The 15,943-nt window shown below is 56.3% G+C and overlaps 1 protein-coding gene across 1 annotated transcript; it reads left to right on the forward strand.

Moving 5' to 3' along the window:
• The first annotated feature begins 5,140 nt into the window (after positions 1-5,140).
• LOC145339000 (signal-induced proliferation-associated protein 1-like) lies at positions 5,141-15,102 on the forward strand. The gene is made up of 5 exons (XM_080183423.1): positions 5,141-5,228; positions 8,098-8,195; positions 9,593-9,867; positions 10,490-10,696; positions 14,672-15,102. The coding sequence occupies exons 1-5, from the start codon at positions 5,141-5,143 to the stop codon at positions 14,889-14,891; spliced, it is 888 nt and encodes a 295-aa protein (XP_080039549.1). The 3' UTR covers positions 14,892-15,102.
• Positions 15,103-15,943: the final 841 nt, after the last annotated feature.

The following is a 15,943-nucleotide window of genomic DNA, read 5'->3' on the forward strand; positions in this document are numbered from 1 at the left end:
TCACCGAGTCTAAGACCCCCCACTCCCACTCCACCCAGCTTCGCCTGCGAGCGAGATTGGGCTGGACTCGAGATGTCCCAAGTACTTGACCATGTTTGGGTGGTGTGGCCTGTGAACTCTGACTCCCGCCCCCCCACCCCATCCTCCCCGCAGAGCGCGGGGACCAGCGATAAGAGTGTCGCCGCTGATGCCCGCCTTGCGCAGGGTCTCCCATCGTCACGGCGAGCTGGACAGCACTCTGAATGTATTTGGGAGTTGTGAACTCCACCTGGAAATGAGAGTGTGGATGGTGTTAGACTGTGTGGTGTAGGGTCCTTCCTGTGTACACAGAAGGGAAACACAGCTTTGCGCAATGCGGGAAACAGGACATGGTGTTGTAATGGCAGGAACTGGCTTTTATTACAATTCGCAATCTCGAGGCCAGCGTTACATGCCCACTTTCGGAGCGCTGGTCCCAACTTTCCCTCTCTCCGTCTCTCGAAAGGTCTCCCCGCTGTGGGATAGACTGGAATTCGGGATGTGGAGGGGGAGAGTGGGGACAGTTTAACAATAAGTGTTTCGGAAACAGAGATGTAGAGAATTAATCTCTCTCAGAGAGGCTTGGAGTGGCACAGGGGGTTAGCACTGCTGTCTCACAGCGCCCAGGGGCCCGGGTTCACACAGTGGGTTAGCACTGCTGTCTCACAGCGCCCAGGGACCCGGGTTCACACAGTGGGTTAGCACTGCTGTCTCACAGTGCCCAAGGACCCAGGTTCACACAGTGGGTTAGCACTGCTGTCTCACAGCGCCCAGGGACCCGGGTTCACACAGTGGTTAGCACTGCTGTCTCACAGCGCCCAGGGACCCGGGTTCACACAGAGGGTTAGCGCTGCTGTCTCACAGCGCCCAGGGACCCGGGTTCACACAGTGGGTTAGCACTGCTGTCTCACAGCGCCCAGGGACCCGGGTTCACACAGTGGTTAGCACTGCTGTCTCAGCGCCCAGGGACCCGGGTTCACACAGTGGGTTAGCACTGCTGTCTCACAGCGCCCAGGGACCCGGGTTCACACAGTGGGTTAGCACTGCTGTCTCACAGCGCCCAGGGACCCGGGTTCACACAGTGGGTTAGCGCTGCTGCCTCACAGCGCCCAGGGACCCAGGTTCACACAGTGGGTTAGCACTGCTGTCTCACAGCGCCCAGGGACCCGGGTTCACACAGTGGGTTAGCGCTGCTCCCTCACAGCGCCCAGGGACCCGGGTTCACACAGTGGGTTAGCACTGCTCCCTCACAGTGCCAGGGATCTGGGTTCAATTCCTGGCTTGGGTTACTGTCTGTGTGGAGTTTGCACGTTCTCCCCGTGTCTGTGTGGGTTTCCTCCGGGTGCTCCGGTTTCCTCCCACAGTCTGAAGACGTGCTGGTTAGGTGCTAAATTCTCTCTGAGTGTAACCCGGACAGGTACTGGAGTGTGGGCGACTCAGGGATTTTCACAGTAACTTCATTGTGGTGTTAATGTTACCCTTATTTGTGATAAACTTGAAACAGGTGCAGTTTTTGGGGAGATTTTTGAGGAGTTTGTGGATATTGTGTCCCTGGTGTTGAGGTGGATGGTGCAGTGTGGGAGAGGGTCAGTGTACAGCTTTCAGACTGAGCTGTTTGGTTTGTATTATTTACTCTCTGGACAGAGGGATTTGGGGAGAGGGATTGTGAGCTCCGGATCCTGTGAGTACATCCCCCGCCTGGGTTCCTGCAGCTCCTTATGTTTGCACAGCTTCCCCGGGGAGTGGTGGGGGGGGGTCATGACACTGAGCCGGGGTCACAGACTGTGGGACACACAATCAAATCAGCATCAGTTTTAAACAAAATCTTCACAATGCAGAGAGAGCGAGGTGGAGAGTTCGCCCCATCATCATTCATTCTCTCTCTCTCTCTCTTCTGTCCCTCTCTCTCTCTCTCTGTCCCTCTCTCTCTCTCTCCCTCTCTCTCTGTCCCTCTCTCTCTCTCTCTGTCCCTCTCTCTCTCTCTCCTGTCCCTCCTCTCTGTCTCTCTGTCCCTCCCTCTCTGTCTCTCTGTCCCTCCCTCTCTGTCCCTCTGTCTCTCTCTCTGTCCCCCCTCCTCTCTCTCTGTCCCCCTCTCTCTCTCTGTCCCCCCCCTCTCTCTCTGTCCCCCCCTCTCTCTCTGTCCCCCCTCTCTCTCTGTCCCCCTCTCTCTCTCTGTCCCTCTCTCTCTCTGTCCCCCTCTCTCTCTCTGTCCCCCTCTCTCTCTGTCCCTCTCTCTGTCTCTCTCTCTCTCTCTGTCCCTCTCTCTCTCTGTCCCTCTCTCTCTCTGTCTCTGTCCCCCCTCTCTCTCTCTCTCTCTGTGTCCCTCTCACTCTCTCTGTCCCCCCCTCTCTGTCCCCCCCGTCCCCCCCCCTCTGTCCCCCCCCCCTCTGTCCCCCACCTCTCTGTCCCCCCCTTCTCTGTCCCCCCCTCTTTGTCCCCCCCGTCCCCCCCTCTCTGTCCCCCCTCTGTCCCCCCCCTCTCTATTCCCCCCCCTCTGTTCCCCCCCGTCCCCCCTCTCTGTCCCCCCTCTGTCCCCTCCCTCTCTATTCCCCCCCCGTTCCCCCCTCTGTTCCCCCCCCTCTGTTCCCCCCCCTCTGTTCCCCCCCTCTGTTCCCCCCCCTCTGTTCCCCCCCCTCTGTTCCCCCCCCTCTGTTCCCCCCCCTCTGTTTCCCCCCCTCTGTTCCCCCCCTCTCTGTCCCACTCTCTCTGCCCCTCTCTCTCTGTCCCTCTTCTCTCTCTCTCTGACCTCTCTTTGTCACCACCCTCTCTTGCTCTGAACTTTCTCTCCATCCTCTCTCTCCTCTCTGTCCTCTTTTTCTCTCTCTCTCTCTCTCTCCTCCCTCTCTATCTTCTTTCTCTCCACCCTCTGTCCTCTCTCCCATGCCCCCTCTATTCTCTCTCTCTATCCTCTCTCTCTCTCTCTCTTTCTCCATCCCTGATCTCTATTGCATGTTGATTTTTAAATTTGAGTTGATTTATTATCGTCACGTGTATTGGGATCCAGTGAAAAGTATTGTTTCCTGTGCGCTATACAGACAAAGGATACCATTCATGGAGAAGGAAAGGAGAGAGTGCAGAATGTAGTGTTACAGTCACAGCGAGGGTGTAGAGAAAGATCAACTTAATGCGAGATTAGATTTATATCCCTGTCTTAAATCCCAGATCCTCTGGGATTTTAGGACCTTTCTCTCTATCCTGGGAGAGGGGGGGGGGACCTTCACCAGAATGTACAAATCATGTTACTCTTTGCCAATCCCTCCGCGGCCCCCCCCCCGGACAACCTTGCAGCCTCCCTCCTGCCCGTTCGTCTGTTCCGCTCTGCACCAGTGCTGGGGCTGACCACACAGGATAACCCAAGTGTGAAATGGTCAGCGTGCGGCCCTCGGTGCCGGGGGCAGTGGCCCTCGGTGCCGGGGGCAGTGGCCCTCGGTGCCGGGGGCAGTGGCCCTCGGTGCTGGGGCACGCCAGTGGAGAGTAATGATGCCGTCTGTGCCTCGGAGCAGCCGTGGGCAGGGGAGCCAGTTCCCCAGGAAGCTGTGTCCGACTGACGTAGGTTAGACCACAGCAGCAGCGCTGTGTGTGTGTGTGTGTGTGTGTGTGTGTGAGAGAGAGAGAGGTTCTGGTTAGTGTGTTGGAGGAAGGATGTGAAGGCACTGGGGGAAGGTTCACAAGGTCGCCAGCCAAAATAACTCAACAGGAAAGAGCAAAACAGGCTGGCCTGCATTTCTCCAAAACACGTAAAGCCCGGGGTGGGGTGGGGGCCAATCCAGACCCCCACGTTTCACAACGGTGTGGGGGGGACAGGGGGGGTAGCAGTATTCAGGACCAGGACGAGGGGGTCATCGATATCCAACAGATCCACTTGGGAATTCAGATCCCCACGGGGGGAGTGGGGGAGAATGTGGGACTCGCTCCCACGGGGGGGAGTGGGGGAGAATGTGGGACTCGCTCCCACGGGGGGAGTGGGGGAGAATGTGGGACTCGCTCCCACGGGGGAGTGGGGGAGAATGTGGGACTCGCTCCCACGGGGGGAGTGGGGGAGAATGTGGGACTCGCTCCCACGGGGGGAGTGGGGGGAGAATGTGGGACTCGCTCCCACGGGGGGAGTGGGGGAGAATGTGGGACTCGCTCCCACGGGGGGAGTGGGGGAGAATGTGGGACTCGCTCCCACGGGGGGAGTGGGGGAGAATGTGGGACTCGCTCCCACGGGGGGAGTGGGGGAGAATGTGGGACTCGCTCCCACGGGGGGAGTGGGGAGAATGTGGGACTCGCTCCCACGGGGTGTATTAGATTTGGTTGGCAGTGGGGAGATTTGGGTGTAGGGTGTAGTCAGCACTCTGAGGTAGTTCCCCCTATTCGGTGGGCAGAGATCCGGGACTCCAACTGATGTTATTTGAAGGGGTGTAACTTGAGAGAGGCGGATAGTTAGTGAGACTGTGGAGTTCTCGTGCCTCAGTCACTGAGATTATTCATTCCTGTGACACAGGCATCGCTGACTGGTCAGCGTTCATTGTCCATCCCTACTTAACCTTCAGAGCGAGAGGATTTGAGTATCGGGATAGGGATGTTTTGCTGCAATTGTACAGGGTGTTGGTGAGACCACACCTGGAGTATTGTGGACAGTTTTGATCTCCTTATCTGAGGAAGGATGTCCTTGCTATAGAGAGAGCACAGCGAGGGTTTACCAGGCTGATTCCTGGGATGGCAGGTCTGTCATACGAGGAGAGACTGAGTGGGTTAGGATTATATTCACTGGAGTTTAGAAGAGTGAGAGGGGATCTGATAGAAACTTATAAAATTCTAACAGGGTTAGACAGGGTAGATTCAGAAAGAATGTTCCCCATGGTGGGGGGAGTCCAGAACTAGAGGGTCAGAGTTTGAGGATTCGGGGTAAACCTTTTAGAACTGAGGTGAGGGGAAATTTCTTCACCCAGAGAGAGGTGAAATTCACTCCCACAGAAAGTAGTTGAGGCCAAAATGATTTCAGGAAGGAATTAGATATCACTCTTGGGGCGAAAGGGATCCAGGGATATTGGGGGGGGAAGGGGGGTGGGGATCAGGATATTGAATTGGATGATCAGCCATGATCAGAATGAATGGGAGAGCAGGATTGAAGGGCCGAATGGCCCCCTCCTGTTTCCAGTTTCTGTGTGACACTGCCCCTGGCCCGGTTCACACCCAGATGGAGGTTCCACGCTGTTCTTCAGAAGGTATCGCTAAGGCAACTCAACAAATTAGTCTTAAGAAGCAATAAAATTGGGATGTGGGAAATATCCCGAGGATTCTTTATTTGGTGGGAATCTGGCTAAAACCCCGCCCCTTTAGAAGGCGGAGTCAATGACATTCCGTTTCCACTACCCGCCACCCCCCCCCCCCCCCCACCCCGCCACCCTCCAACCCCTCCCAGGGCAGTATCTCACCGAGGTATCTTCCCTTCGATATTTGATTTATTATTGTCACATGTACTGGGATACAGTGAAAAGTATTGTTTCTTGCGCACTGTTCAGACAAAGCATACCATTCATAGAGAAGGAAAGGAGAGAGTGCAGAATGTAGTGTTACAGTCACAGCGAGGGTGTAGAGAAAGATCAACTTAATGCGAGGTAGGTCCATTCAAAAGTCTGACAGCAGCAGGGAAGAAGCTGTTCTTGAGTCGGTCGGTACGTGGCCTCAGACTTTTGTATCTTTTTCCCGATGGAAGAAGGTGGAAGAGAGAATGTCCGGGGTGCGTGGGGTCCTTAATTATCCCGGCTGCTTTTCCCGAGGCAGCGGGAAGTGTAGACAGAGTCAATGGATGGGAGGCTGGTTTGTGTGATGGATTGGGCTACATTCATGACGTTTTATAGTTCCTTGTGGTCTTGGGCAGAGCAGGAGCCCAGACCAAGCTGTGATACAACCAGAAAATGCTTTCTATGGGGCATCTGTAAAAGTTCGTGAGAGTCGTAGCGGACATGCCAAATTTCCTTAGTCTTCTGAGAAAGTAGAGGTGTTGGTGGGGCTTTCTTAACTATAGTGTCGGCGTGGGGGGGACCAGGACAGGTTGTTGGTGATCTGGACACCCTAAAAACTTGAAGCTCGCGACCCTTTCTACTTCATCCCCGTTGATGTAGACAGGGGCATGTTCTCCTTTACACTTCCTGAGATCGATGACAATCTCCTTCGTGTCGTTGACATTGAGGGAGAGATTACTATCATTGCGCCAGATCCTCTATCTGATTCCTGTACTCTGTCTCATCGTTGTTTGTGGTTGGAAGCTGCTTGTAACTACCTCCCTTTAACAGGACGTGGGGTAGCAGAGTCACCCTCCCCTTTAACCAGTGGGACTTTGGACACTTTGGCAGAGTTGCCCTCCCCTTGAACAGGCACTTGTCCGTGGCTGGTGTGTGTGCGGGGGTTGTGGGGGGGCGGGGGGTGCAGAAACAGTGGTTTGGGACCCTCCTCCAGGGGTGGGAGAGGCTGACAAAAAGGGTGACACTTCCCGCTAACTCTCCGCCATTGTGATCCGCTGCGTTCCGTAACAACGAGACTAATGTTGTCCCATTGTTTAAGAAGGGGAACAGAGACTTTGCCGGGAATTATAGACCGGTGAGTCTTACTTCTGTTGTGGGCAAGGTTTTAGAAAAAATTATTAGGGATAGGATTTATAGTTATTTGGAGTGTAATGAATTGATTAGAAATAGTCAGCATGGTTTTGTAGCGGGTAGGTCGTGCCTTACTAACCTTATTGAGTTTTTTGAGAAGGTGACCAAAGAGGTGGATGGGGGCAAGGCAGTTGACGTGGTATACATGGATTTTAGTAAGGCGTTCGATAAGGTTCACCATGGTAGGCTTCTGCAGAAAATGCAGATGTATGGGATTGTGGGTAATCTAGGAAGTTGGATCAGGAATTGGCTATCAGATAGGAGACAGAGGGTGGTGGTGGATGGTAAATATTCATCATGGAGTACAGTTACGAGTGGTGTGCCTCAGGGATCTGTTTTGGGGCCACTGTTGTTTGTAATTTTTATTAATGATCTGGATGAGGGTATAGTTGGGTGGATTAGTAAATTTGCTGATGACACCAAAGTTGGAGGTGTGGTAGATTGTGAGGAAGGGTGTCATAGTCTGCAGGGAGACTTAGATAGGTTGCAGAGCTGGGCCGAGAGGTGGCGGATGGAATTTAATGCGGAGAAGTGTGAGGTAATTCACTTTGGTAGGAGCAACAGATGTGTCGAGTATAGGGCTAACGGGAGGACTTTGAATAGTGTGGATGAACAGAGGGATCTAGGTGTGTGTGTACATAGATCCCTGAAAGTTAGGAATCAAGTAGATAAGGTTGTTAAGAAGGCGTACGGTGTCTTGGCGTTTATTGGTAGGGGGATTGAATTTAGGAGTCGCAGTGTAATGTTGCAACTGTACACTACTCTAGTGCGGCCGCACTTGGAGTACTGTGTGCAGTTCTGGTCCCCGCATTACAAGAAGGATGTGGAGGCGTTGGAGAGGGTGCAGAGGAGGTTTACTAGGATGTTGCCTGGTATGGTGGGGAGGTCCTATGAGGAGAGACTGAGGGATTTAGGGTTGTTTTCGTTGGAAAGAAGGCGGCTAAGAGGGGATCTTATTGAAACATATAAGATGATTAGAGGTTTAGATAGGGTGGATAGTGATAGCCTTTTTCCTCGGATGGAGAAAGCTAGCACGAGGGGGCATGGCTTTAAATTAAGGGGGGGTAGCTACAGGACGGATGTCAGGGGTAGGTTCTTTACCCAGCGGGTGGTGAGGGATTGGAATGCCCTGCCTGCTGCAGTTGTAAATGCGTCTAGTTTGGGGGCGTTTAAGAGATCTCTGGATAGGTTTATGGACGAAAAGGGATTGGTATAGGCTAGTGGGCCATTGTTTCTGTAACTGGTCGGCGCAACATCGTGGGCCGAAGGGCCTGTTCTGCGCTGTAATGTTCTATGTTCTATGTTCTATGTAATCGCCGTGCAAATGACTCTGTGCTTTGCTTATTGAATGTCGCTCTGCTAGCCCGCCTGTCGAGCTGGGGGAGGGGTGGGGGGGGGTGTTTGAGCATGTGACACGCGTGTGTAATAACATTGGCAGTGGTTGGCTGGCTCCCGAGTCTTGTCGGTCCCGAAATACGCATCTCCGTAACTTCCTGGCCAAACCTACCAAATAAACTGAGACTGTTGGACCCACCGGTGAGAACCTCCTGCTTTCTGTGTTGTCTTGACTGTTCTCTTAATGCGGCCCCCCCTCCACCTTCCCACCTTCCTTAAGATTTCACATTCTTCTCCTGGTGAGACCCCTACCCCGCCAATCCCTCCGTGTCTAAGAGAGAAAGCTTGGTGTGTGAACCCAGCACATCTCACCAACATGAACAGCAGATACAGAATACTCTGGTTAGATGTCAGCGTATCCACTTTGGTAGCAATAATGGGAAGGCAGGTTATTACAGGAATGGGTGTCAATTGGGAGAGGCGGATACTCAGCGAGACCTTGGTCTCCTCGTGTATCAGTTGCTGAGAGTAAGCGCGCAGGTACAGCACGAGGGTAAAGGTAGGTTGGCCTTTATAGTGAGAGGATCTGAGTCTTCACTTGTGAGACATGGCCATTCCTGATGTGGAGATTCCAGTGTTGGACTGGGGTAAACACAGGAAGAAGTCTTAAGGTTAAAGTCCAACAGGTTTATTTGGCAGCACGAGCTTTCGGAGACTCGCTCCTTCCTCAGGTGAGTGGGAGTTGTGTTCACAAACAGGGTATATAAAGACACAAACTCAATTTACAGAATAATGGTTGGAATGTGAGTCTTTACAGGTAATCAAGTCTTAAAGGTGCAGACAGTGTGAGTGGAGAGAGAGTTAAGCACAGGTTAAAGAGATGTGTATTGTCTCCAGACAGGACAGTGAGATTTTACAAACCCAGGCAAGTCATGGGGGGTTACAGATAGTGCGACATGAACCCAAGGTCCCGGTTGAGGCCGTCCTCGTGCGTACGGAACTTGGCTATCAGTCTCTGCTCAGCGACTCTGCGCTGTTGTGAAGGCCGCCTTGGAGAATGCTTACCAGTCAAGACTGTTCCCTTCCTGCTGGTGAACACTTCAGCGCTCACGGGCATTGGACATCTGATCCTCAGCTAAGCGTTCTCCAAAGATGTGCAGGTTAGGGTGGATTGGCCATGATAAATTGTCCATTAGTGTCCAAAGATGTGTAGGTTAGGGTGGATTGGCCATGATAAATTGTCCCTAATGTTGGGGGGATTAGCAGGGTAAATATGTGGGATTATGGGGATAGGGCCTGGGTGGGACTGTGGTCAGTGCAGACTCGATGGGCCGAATGGCCTTCTGCACTGTAGGGATTCTGTGATATTTAGAATGGGGATGGCTACACCACTGGATACTGAATCAATCGAGAGAGGGTGCAGGAAGAGGGAGATGTGACCTGAATGATGGGGAGGGGAGGGTAAAGGCTGGAAGGGTCCTGAGGCCTACTCCTGGTCAAGCCTGGGCCCTCTGGCCTCGCGGGCAGGGAGCCCTGAGCTGGTCAGCCTGCTGTGTGGCATCGCCTTATCTTTATCCACCCGTTGTGTTTGTGAATAGATTGTGACCACCGGCTGTGAGACGGAGGAACTGGTCCTCCTGCGGAACAACGTGCAGCACCTGGGTTTCCAGGCCAATGGCGAAGGGATCATCACCCAGGTGGACAGGAACAGCTACGCCGAGAAACAGGGCCTGAAGCTGTGCAGCCGGCTGATCCGTATCTGCGGCACGCCCGTGGTCCTACTGTCGTACGAGGAGAGGAACAGGCGGCTGAGGAAGGCAGCACAAGTCAAGATCACCGTGATTCCTCCCGACAGCAAGGGCAAGCCCAGAATGTAGGCACCGTGTGTGTGTGAGGGGGTGGGGGAGTGTGTGTGTGAGGGTGGGGGAGTGTGTGTGTGAGGGTGGGGGAGTGTGTGTGTGAGTGCGTGAGTGCGTGTGTGAGGGTGGGTGGGTGTGTGTGTGGGTGGGAGTGTGTGTGTGTGTGGGGGTGGGAGTGTGGGTGGGTGTGTGTGTGGGTGGGTGTGTGTGTGGGTGGGTGTGTGTGTGGGTGGGTGTGTGTGTGGGGGTGGGAGTGTGTGTGTGTGTGTGTGTGTGGGTGGGTGTGTGTGTGGGGGTGGGAGTGTGTGTGTGTGTGTGTGTCAGCTCCAAATTCTAATACATGAGGTTTGAGTCCTGGATAATTGATCCGAATCCAGTCGGAGATTCCCTCAGTGGAGGGAATGTTGGACTGACCCTCGGATGGGAGTTACACCACCACCCCTCACCCCGCTATCCGCAGGGGGTGTGCGAGAGTCCTCCCCACTGCCCTGGGCTCTGATACTCATTCCCGGACCGGTCGCTGTAACCAGGATGGATCTGGGTCACTGCTGTTTGTGGGATCCTGCTGTGCGCACGCGTTATACCGCCACCCGAGCTGGGGGGATAATCGATTCCTGTCCCTTCTCTCCCCCGCAGGAGTTTCTCCGAGTTATACCGGAAGTCGATCAAGGATACCGAGCGCAAGGGTGACCGAGCGACGGAGGTGGGCCCGGGGTCTCCCTGCCTGTCCCTGCTGAGGATGTCCTCCCTCCAGGAGAATCGGAGCGGCGGCGTTCCGTACGGAGACCAGTGCCTGACCGTGCAGAGCAACTCCCTGGAAAAACCAGCAGCCCAAAACCACAGGTATTCAAATGAACAAGGGAAGCTTAACTGACTGAGGGTTCACACAGTGGGTTAGCACTGCTGTCTCACAGCGCCCAGGGACCCGGGTTCACACAGTGGGTTAGCGCTGCTGTCTCACAGCGCCCAGGGACCCGGGTTCACACAGTGGGTTAGCACTGCTGTCTCACAGCGCCCAGGGACCCGGGTTCACACAGTGGGTTAGCACTGCTGTCTCACAGCGCCCAGGGACCCGGGTTCACACAGTGGGTTAGCACTGCTGTCTCACAGCGCCCAGGGACCCGGGTTCACACAGTGGGTTAGCACTGCTGTCTCACAGCGCCCAGGGACCCAGGTTCACACAGTGGGTTAGCACTGCTGCCTCACAGCGCCCAGGGACCCGGGTTCACACAGTGTGTTAGCACTGCTGCCTCACAGTGCCCAGGGACCCGGGTTCACACAGTGGGTTAGCGCTGCTGTCTCACAGTGCCCAGGGACCCGGGTTCACACAGTGGGTTAGCGCTGCTGCCTCACAGCGCCCAGGGACCCGGGTTCACACAGTGGGTTAGCACTGCTGTCTCACAGCGCCCAGGGACCCGGGTTCACACAGTGGGTTAGCACTGCTGTCTCACAGCGCCCAGGGACCCGGGTTCACACAGTGGTTAGCACTGCTGTCTCACAGTGCCCAGGGACCCGGGTTCACACAGTGGGTTAGCACTGCTGTCTCACAGTGCCAGGGACCCGGGTTCACACAGTGGGTTAGCACTGCTGTCTCACAGTGCCCAGGGACCCGGGTTCACACAGTGGGTTAGCACTGCTGTCTCACAGTGCCAGGGACCCGGGTTCACACAGTGGGTTAGCACTGCTGCCTCACAGTGCCCAGGGACCCGGGTTCACACAGTGGGTTAGCACTGCTCCCGCACAGCGCCCAGGGACCCGGGTTCACACAGTGGGTTAGCGCTGCTGTCTCACAGCGCCAGGGACCCGGGTTCACACAGTGGGTTAGCACTGCTGCCTCACAGTGCCCAGGGACCCGGGTTCACACAGTGGGTTAGCACTGCTGTCTCACAGCGCCCAGGGACCCGGGTTCACACAGTGGGTTAGCACTGCTCCCTCACAGTGCCCAGGGACCCGGGTTCACACAGTGGGTTAGCGCTGCTGTCTCACAGTGCCCAGGGACCCGGGTTCACACAGTGGGTTAGCGCTGCTGCCTCACAGCGCCCAGGGACCCGGGTTCACACAGTGGGTTAGCACTGCTGTCTCACAGCACCCAGGGACCCGGGTTCACACAGTGGGTTAGCGCTGCTGTCTCACAGTGCCAGGGACCCGGGTTCACACAGTGGGTTAGCACTGCTGTCTCACAGCGCCCAGGGACCCGGGTTCACACAGTGGGTTAGCACTGCTGTCTCACAGTGCCCAGGGACCCGGGTTCACACAGTGGGTTAGCACTGCTGTCTCACAGCGCCCAGGGACCTGGGTTCACACAGTGGGTTAGCACTGCTGTCTCACAGCGCCCAGGGACCCAGGTTCACACAGTGGGTTAGCACTGCTGTCTCACAGCGCCCAGGGACCCGGGTTCACACAGTGGGTTAGCGCTGCTCCCTCACAGCGCCCAGGGACCCAGGTTCACACAGTGGGTTAGCACTGCTGTCTCACAGCGCCCAGGGACCCGGGTTCACGCAGTGGGTTAGCGCTGCTGTCTCACAGTGCCCAGGGACCCGGTCACACAGTGGGTTAGCGCTGCTGCCTCACAGCGCCCAGGGACCCGGGTTCACACAGTGGGTTAGCGCTGCTGTCTCACAGTGCCCAGGGACCCGGGTTCACACAGTGGGTTAGCACTGCTGTCTCACAGTGCCAGGGACCCGGGTTCACACAGTGGGTTAGCACTGCTGCCTCACAGTGCCCAGGGACCCGGGTTCACACAGTGGGTTAGCACTGCTCCCGCACAGCGCCCAGGGACCCGGGTTCACACAGTGGGTTAGCGCTGCTGTCTCACAGCGCCAGGGACCCGGGTTCACACAGTGGGTTAGCACTGCTGCCTCACAGTGCCCAGGGACCCGGGTTCACACAGTGGGTTAGCACTGCTGTCTCACAGCGCCCAGGGACCCGGGTTCACACAGTGGGTTAGCACTGCTCCCTCACAGTGCCCAGGGACCCGGGTTCACACAGTGGGTTAGCGCTGCTGTCTCACAGTGCCCAGGGACCCGGGTTCACACAGTGGGTTAGCACTGCTGTCTCACAGCGCCCAGGGACCCGGGTTCACACAGTGGGTTAGCACTGCTGTCTCACAGCACCCAGGGACCCGGGTTCACACAGTGGGTTAGCGCTGCTGTCTCACAGTGCCAGGGACCCGGGTTCACACAGTGGGTTAGCACTGCTGTCTCACAGCGCCCAGGGACCCGGGTTCACACAGTGGGTTAGCACTGCTGTCTCACAGTGCCCAGGGACCCGGGTTCACACAGTGGGTTAGCACTGCTGTCTCACAGCGCCCAGGGACCTGGGTTCACACAGTGGGTTAGCACTGCTGTCTCACAGTGCCCAGGGACCCAGGTTCACACAGTGGGTTAGCACTGCTGTCTCACAGCGCCCAGGGACCCGGGTTCACACAGTGGGTTAGCGCTGCTCCCTCACAGCGCCCAGGGACCCGGGTTCACACAGTGGGTTAGCACTGCTGTCTCACAGCGCCCAGGGACCCGGGTTCACGCAGTGGGTTAGCGCTGCTGTCTCACAGTGCCCAGGGACCCGGTCACACAGTGGGTTAGCGCTGCTGCCTCACAGCGCCCAGGGACCCGGGTTCACACAGTGGGTTAGCACTGCTGTCTCACAGTGCCCAGGGACCCGGGTTCACACAGTGGGTTAGCACTGCTGTCTCACAGCGCCCAGGGACCCGGGTTCACACAGTGGGTTAGCGCTGCTGTCTCACAGCGCCCAGGGACCCGGGTTCACACAGTGGGTTAGCACTGCTGTCTCACAGCGCCCAGGGACCTGGGTTCACACAGTGGGTTAGCACTGCTGTCTCACAGTGCCCAGGGACCCGGGTTCACACAGTGGGTTAGCACTGCTGTCTCACAGCGCCCAGGGACCTGGGTTCACACAGTGGGTTAGCACTGCTGTCTCACAGCGCCCAGGGACCCGGGTTCACACAGTGGGTTAGCACTGCTGTCTCACAGCGCCCAGGGACCCGGGTTCACACAGTGGGTTAGCACTGCTGTCTCACAGCGCCCAGGGACCCGGGTTCACGCAGTGGGTTAGCGCTGCTGTCTCACAGTGCCCAGGGACCCGGTCACACAGTGGGTTAGCGCTGCTGCCTCACAGCGCCCAGGGACCCGGGTTCACACAGTGGGTTAGCACTGCTGTCTCACAGTGCCCAGGGACCCGGGTTCACACAGTGGGTTAGCACTGCTGTCTCACAGCGCCCAGGGACCCGGGTTCACACAGTGGGTTAGCACTGCTGTCTCACAGCGCCCAGGGACCCGGGTTCACACAGTGGGTTAGCACTGCTGCCTCACAGCGCCCAGGGATCCGGGTTCAATTCCCAGCTTGGGTCACTGTCTGTGCAGAGTCTGCACGTTCTCCCCGTGTCTGCATGGGTTTCCTCCGGCTGCTCCGGTTTCCTCCCACAGTCCTGGTTAGGTGCTAAATTCTCCCTCAGTGTAACCCGAAACTCTGTGAGCTGGGGCGGGGCTCAGATCAAACTGTAATGACTGGAATTGGGCCAGTCGGTGGGGCCTGTTTGAATGTGAGCCCCTGGATTAGGGACCAATCTTGGAGAATCCTTGCTTTGTATGTCTCTAGGCGTGTCAGTTCCTCTGGCGCTCCGAGGGTCGGCCCCTGACTGAAAGCTCTCAGTGTGCTGCTGTCCGATTGGTAGATGGAGAGATTTTGGTGATTTTGGTTTTCTGCCTCCGAGGACTTGTTCCAACAAACTGAGGATGTTAGTCGTGATGGACCTTCCTGTTGCCCTCCCCACTGACCGCTCGACCTTCTGTTTCCATCCAGGAGCAAGGAGGACCCCGGCCTGGACAGCCTGAGGTCCGCCCCCCCCGACGTCATCTTGGCGGCCAACCCCCAACACCTGCTGCCCTCTGGGAAGGCGGAGGCGGGAGCGGGCGACGCCCAGGTCAGTAAGAACTCCACCACCCTGACGGCCAAGTTGTTGCCCTGTGACCTTCACGGGGACTTCCCGGCTCTGCTCTCCGACGCCGTGCAGAGTAGCTAAAGTTGAGCGTGGACGTTTGGCGTGTGCCCTCTTCTGAAACCACCAACCCCCCCAAGCCCCCCCACGTCCCGTTCCCCGCCACGTCCTTCTCCCACCGCACAGCAGGAGCCAAGCTAACTGAACGACTGGCCCTTCCGAAGGGATGTTGAAGGGGCTAACTCACAACTCTTTCCATTGGGGCCAAGTTAAGATCCTGACGGTTGACGGGTAACCCCCCCCCCCAACCCCAACCCCAACCCCCGTTCTGAATCCCCCCCCCACCCCGGAGACAAACCAAGTGTCCCCCCCGTGCGAAATAGTCAAATGTAATAACCTGTCCGACTGCTGAGCTGCCAATGGGATTGTGTGGAGCGGAGATGGTGCGGTAGCCACCGAGACCTTGGTGCTGAGGGTCACACGCGGCGAGGCGCTGCCCACCTCCTCGGGCCGGTGTTCGACGGGAAGGACGGAGCGCGGTGTGCTGGCCTCGACGCGGATCGCTCTCGCTTTCGGTACTAACTCGGGGATTCGCGCTGTGCCGGCGCCACCGGAGATTTGCCACGGACGACGTTTTGAACGCCAACGCAAAACTCTTCCGTCCAAAACAAAACCTCCCGTCGTTGTGTTAGGAATCCGTTCTAACGAGGATAACACCTCCCCCCCCACCGCCCCCCGCCCGCCCCCGATCCCCTTTACGGATTGATTCCAGTTTTTAAATTGGTATTGTACTCAGTTTCTTGCTGTGTTCCACTACTTCTGTATATTACTCAGTCTGTAAATAAACCTGAATATTAGTTTTAGCCTGTAACCATCGCTTGGATATTGTGGTTTTTGTTCGAGCGTTGGGAGGAGGCAGGGATTCAGTGTGGGTATCCCGGATTATTTAGTGATGGGGAAGTGTTGATGCTGTCCGTGACATATTTAATATGATGGCTATTAGGCAGTGAGCTAACAGGGGGATCTCAGAATTAGCTCAGTACTTCAGAAAACAGCCTAATCAAGCCTCAGCTTAATCTTAACTCATCCTTCTCCCCGAATCCCTTCATGGCCTTGTCTTTCAGCCGTCAGAAATC

Source organism: Carcharhinus amblyrhynchos, unplaced genomic scaffold, assembly GCF_965287045.1.
Source record: "Carcharhinus amblyrhynchos unplaced genomic scaffold, sCarAmb.v2.hapA chromosome_283, whole genome shotgun sequence".
Lineage (NCBI taxonomy): Eukaryota > Metazoa > Chordata > Chondrichthyes > Carcharhiniformes > Carcharhinidae > Carcharhinus > Carcharhinus amblyrhynchos.

Bases quoted from the DNA above. Each gene is read 5' to 3' on its own strand.
- LOC145339000 (XM_080183423.1), top strand. From the start codon at position 5,141: ATGGCCCCCTCCTGTTTCCAGTTTCTGTGTGACACTGCCCCTGGCCCG. The intron at 9,868-10,489 runs GTAGGCACCGTG...TCTCCCCCGCAG, and splicing joins AGCAAGGGCAAGCCCAGAAT to GAGTTTCTCCGAGTTATACC. The intron at 10,697-14,671 runs GTATTCAAATGA...GTTTCCATCCAG, and splicing joins CCAGCAGCCCAAAACCACAG to GAGCAAGGAGGACCCCGGCC.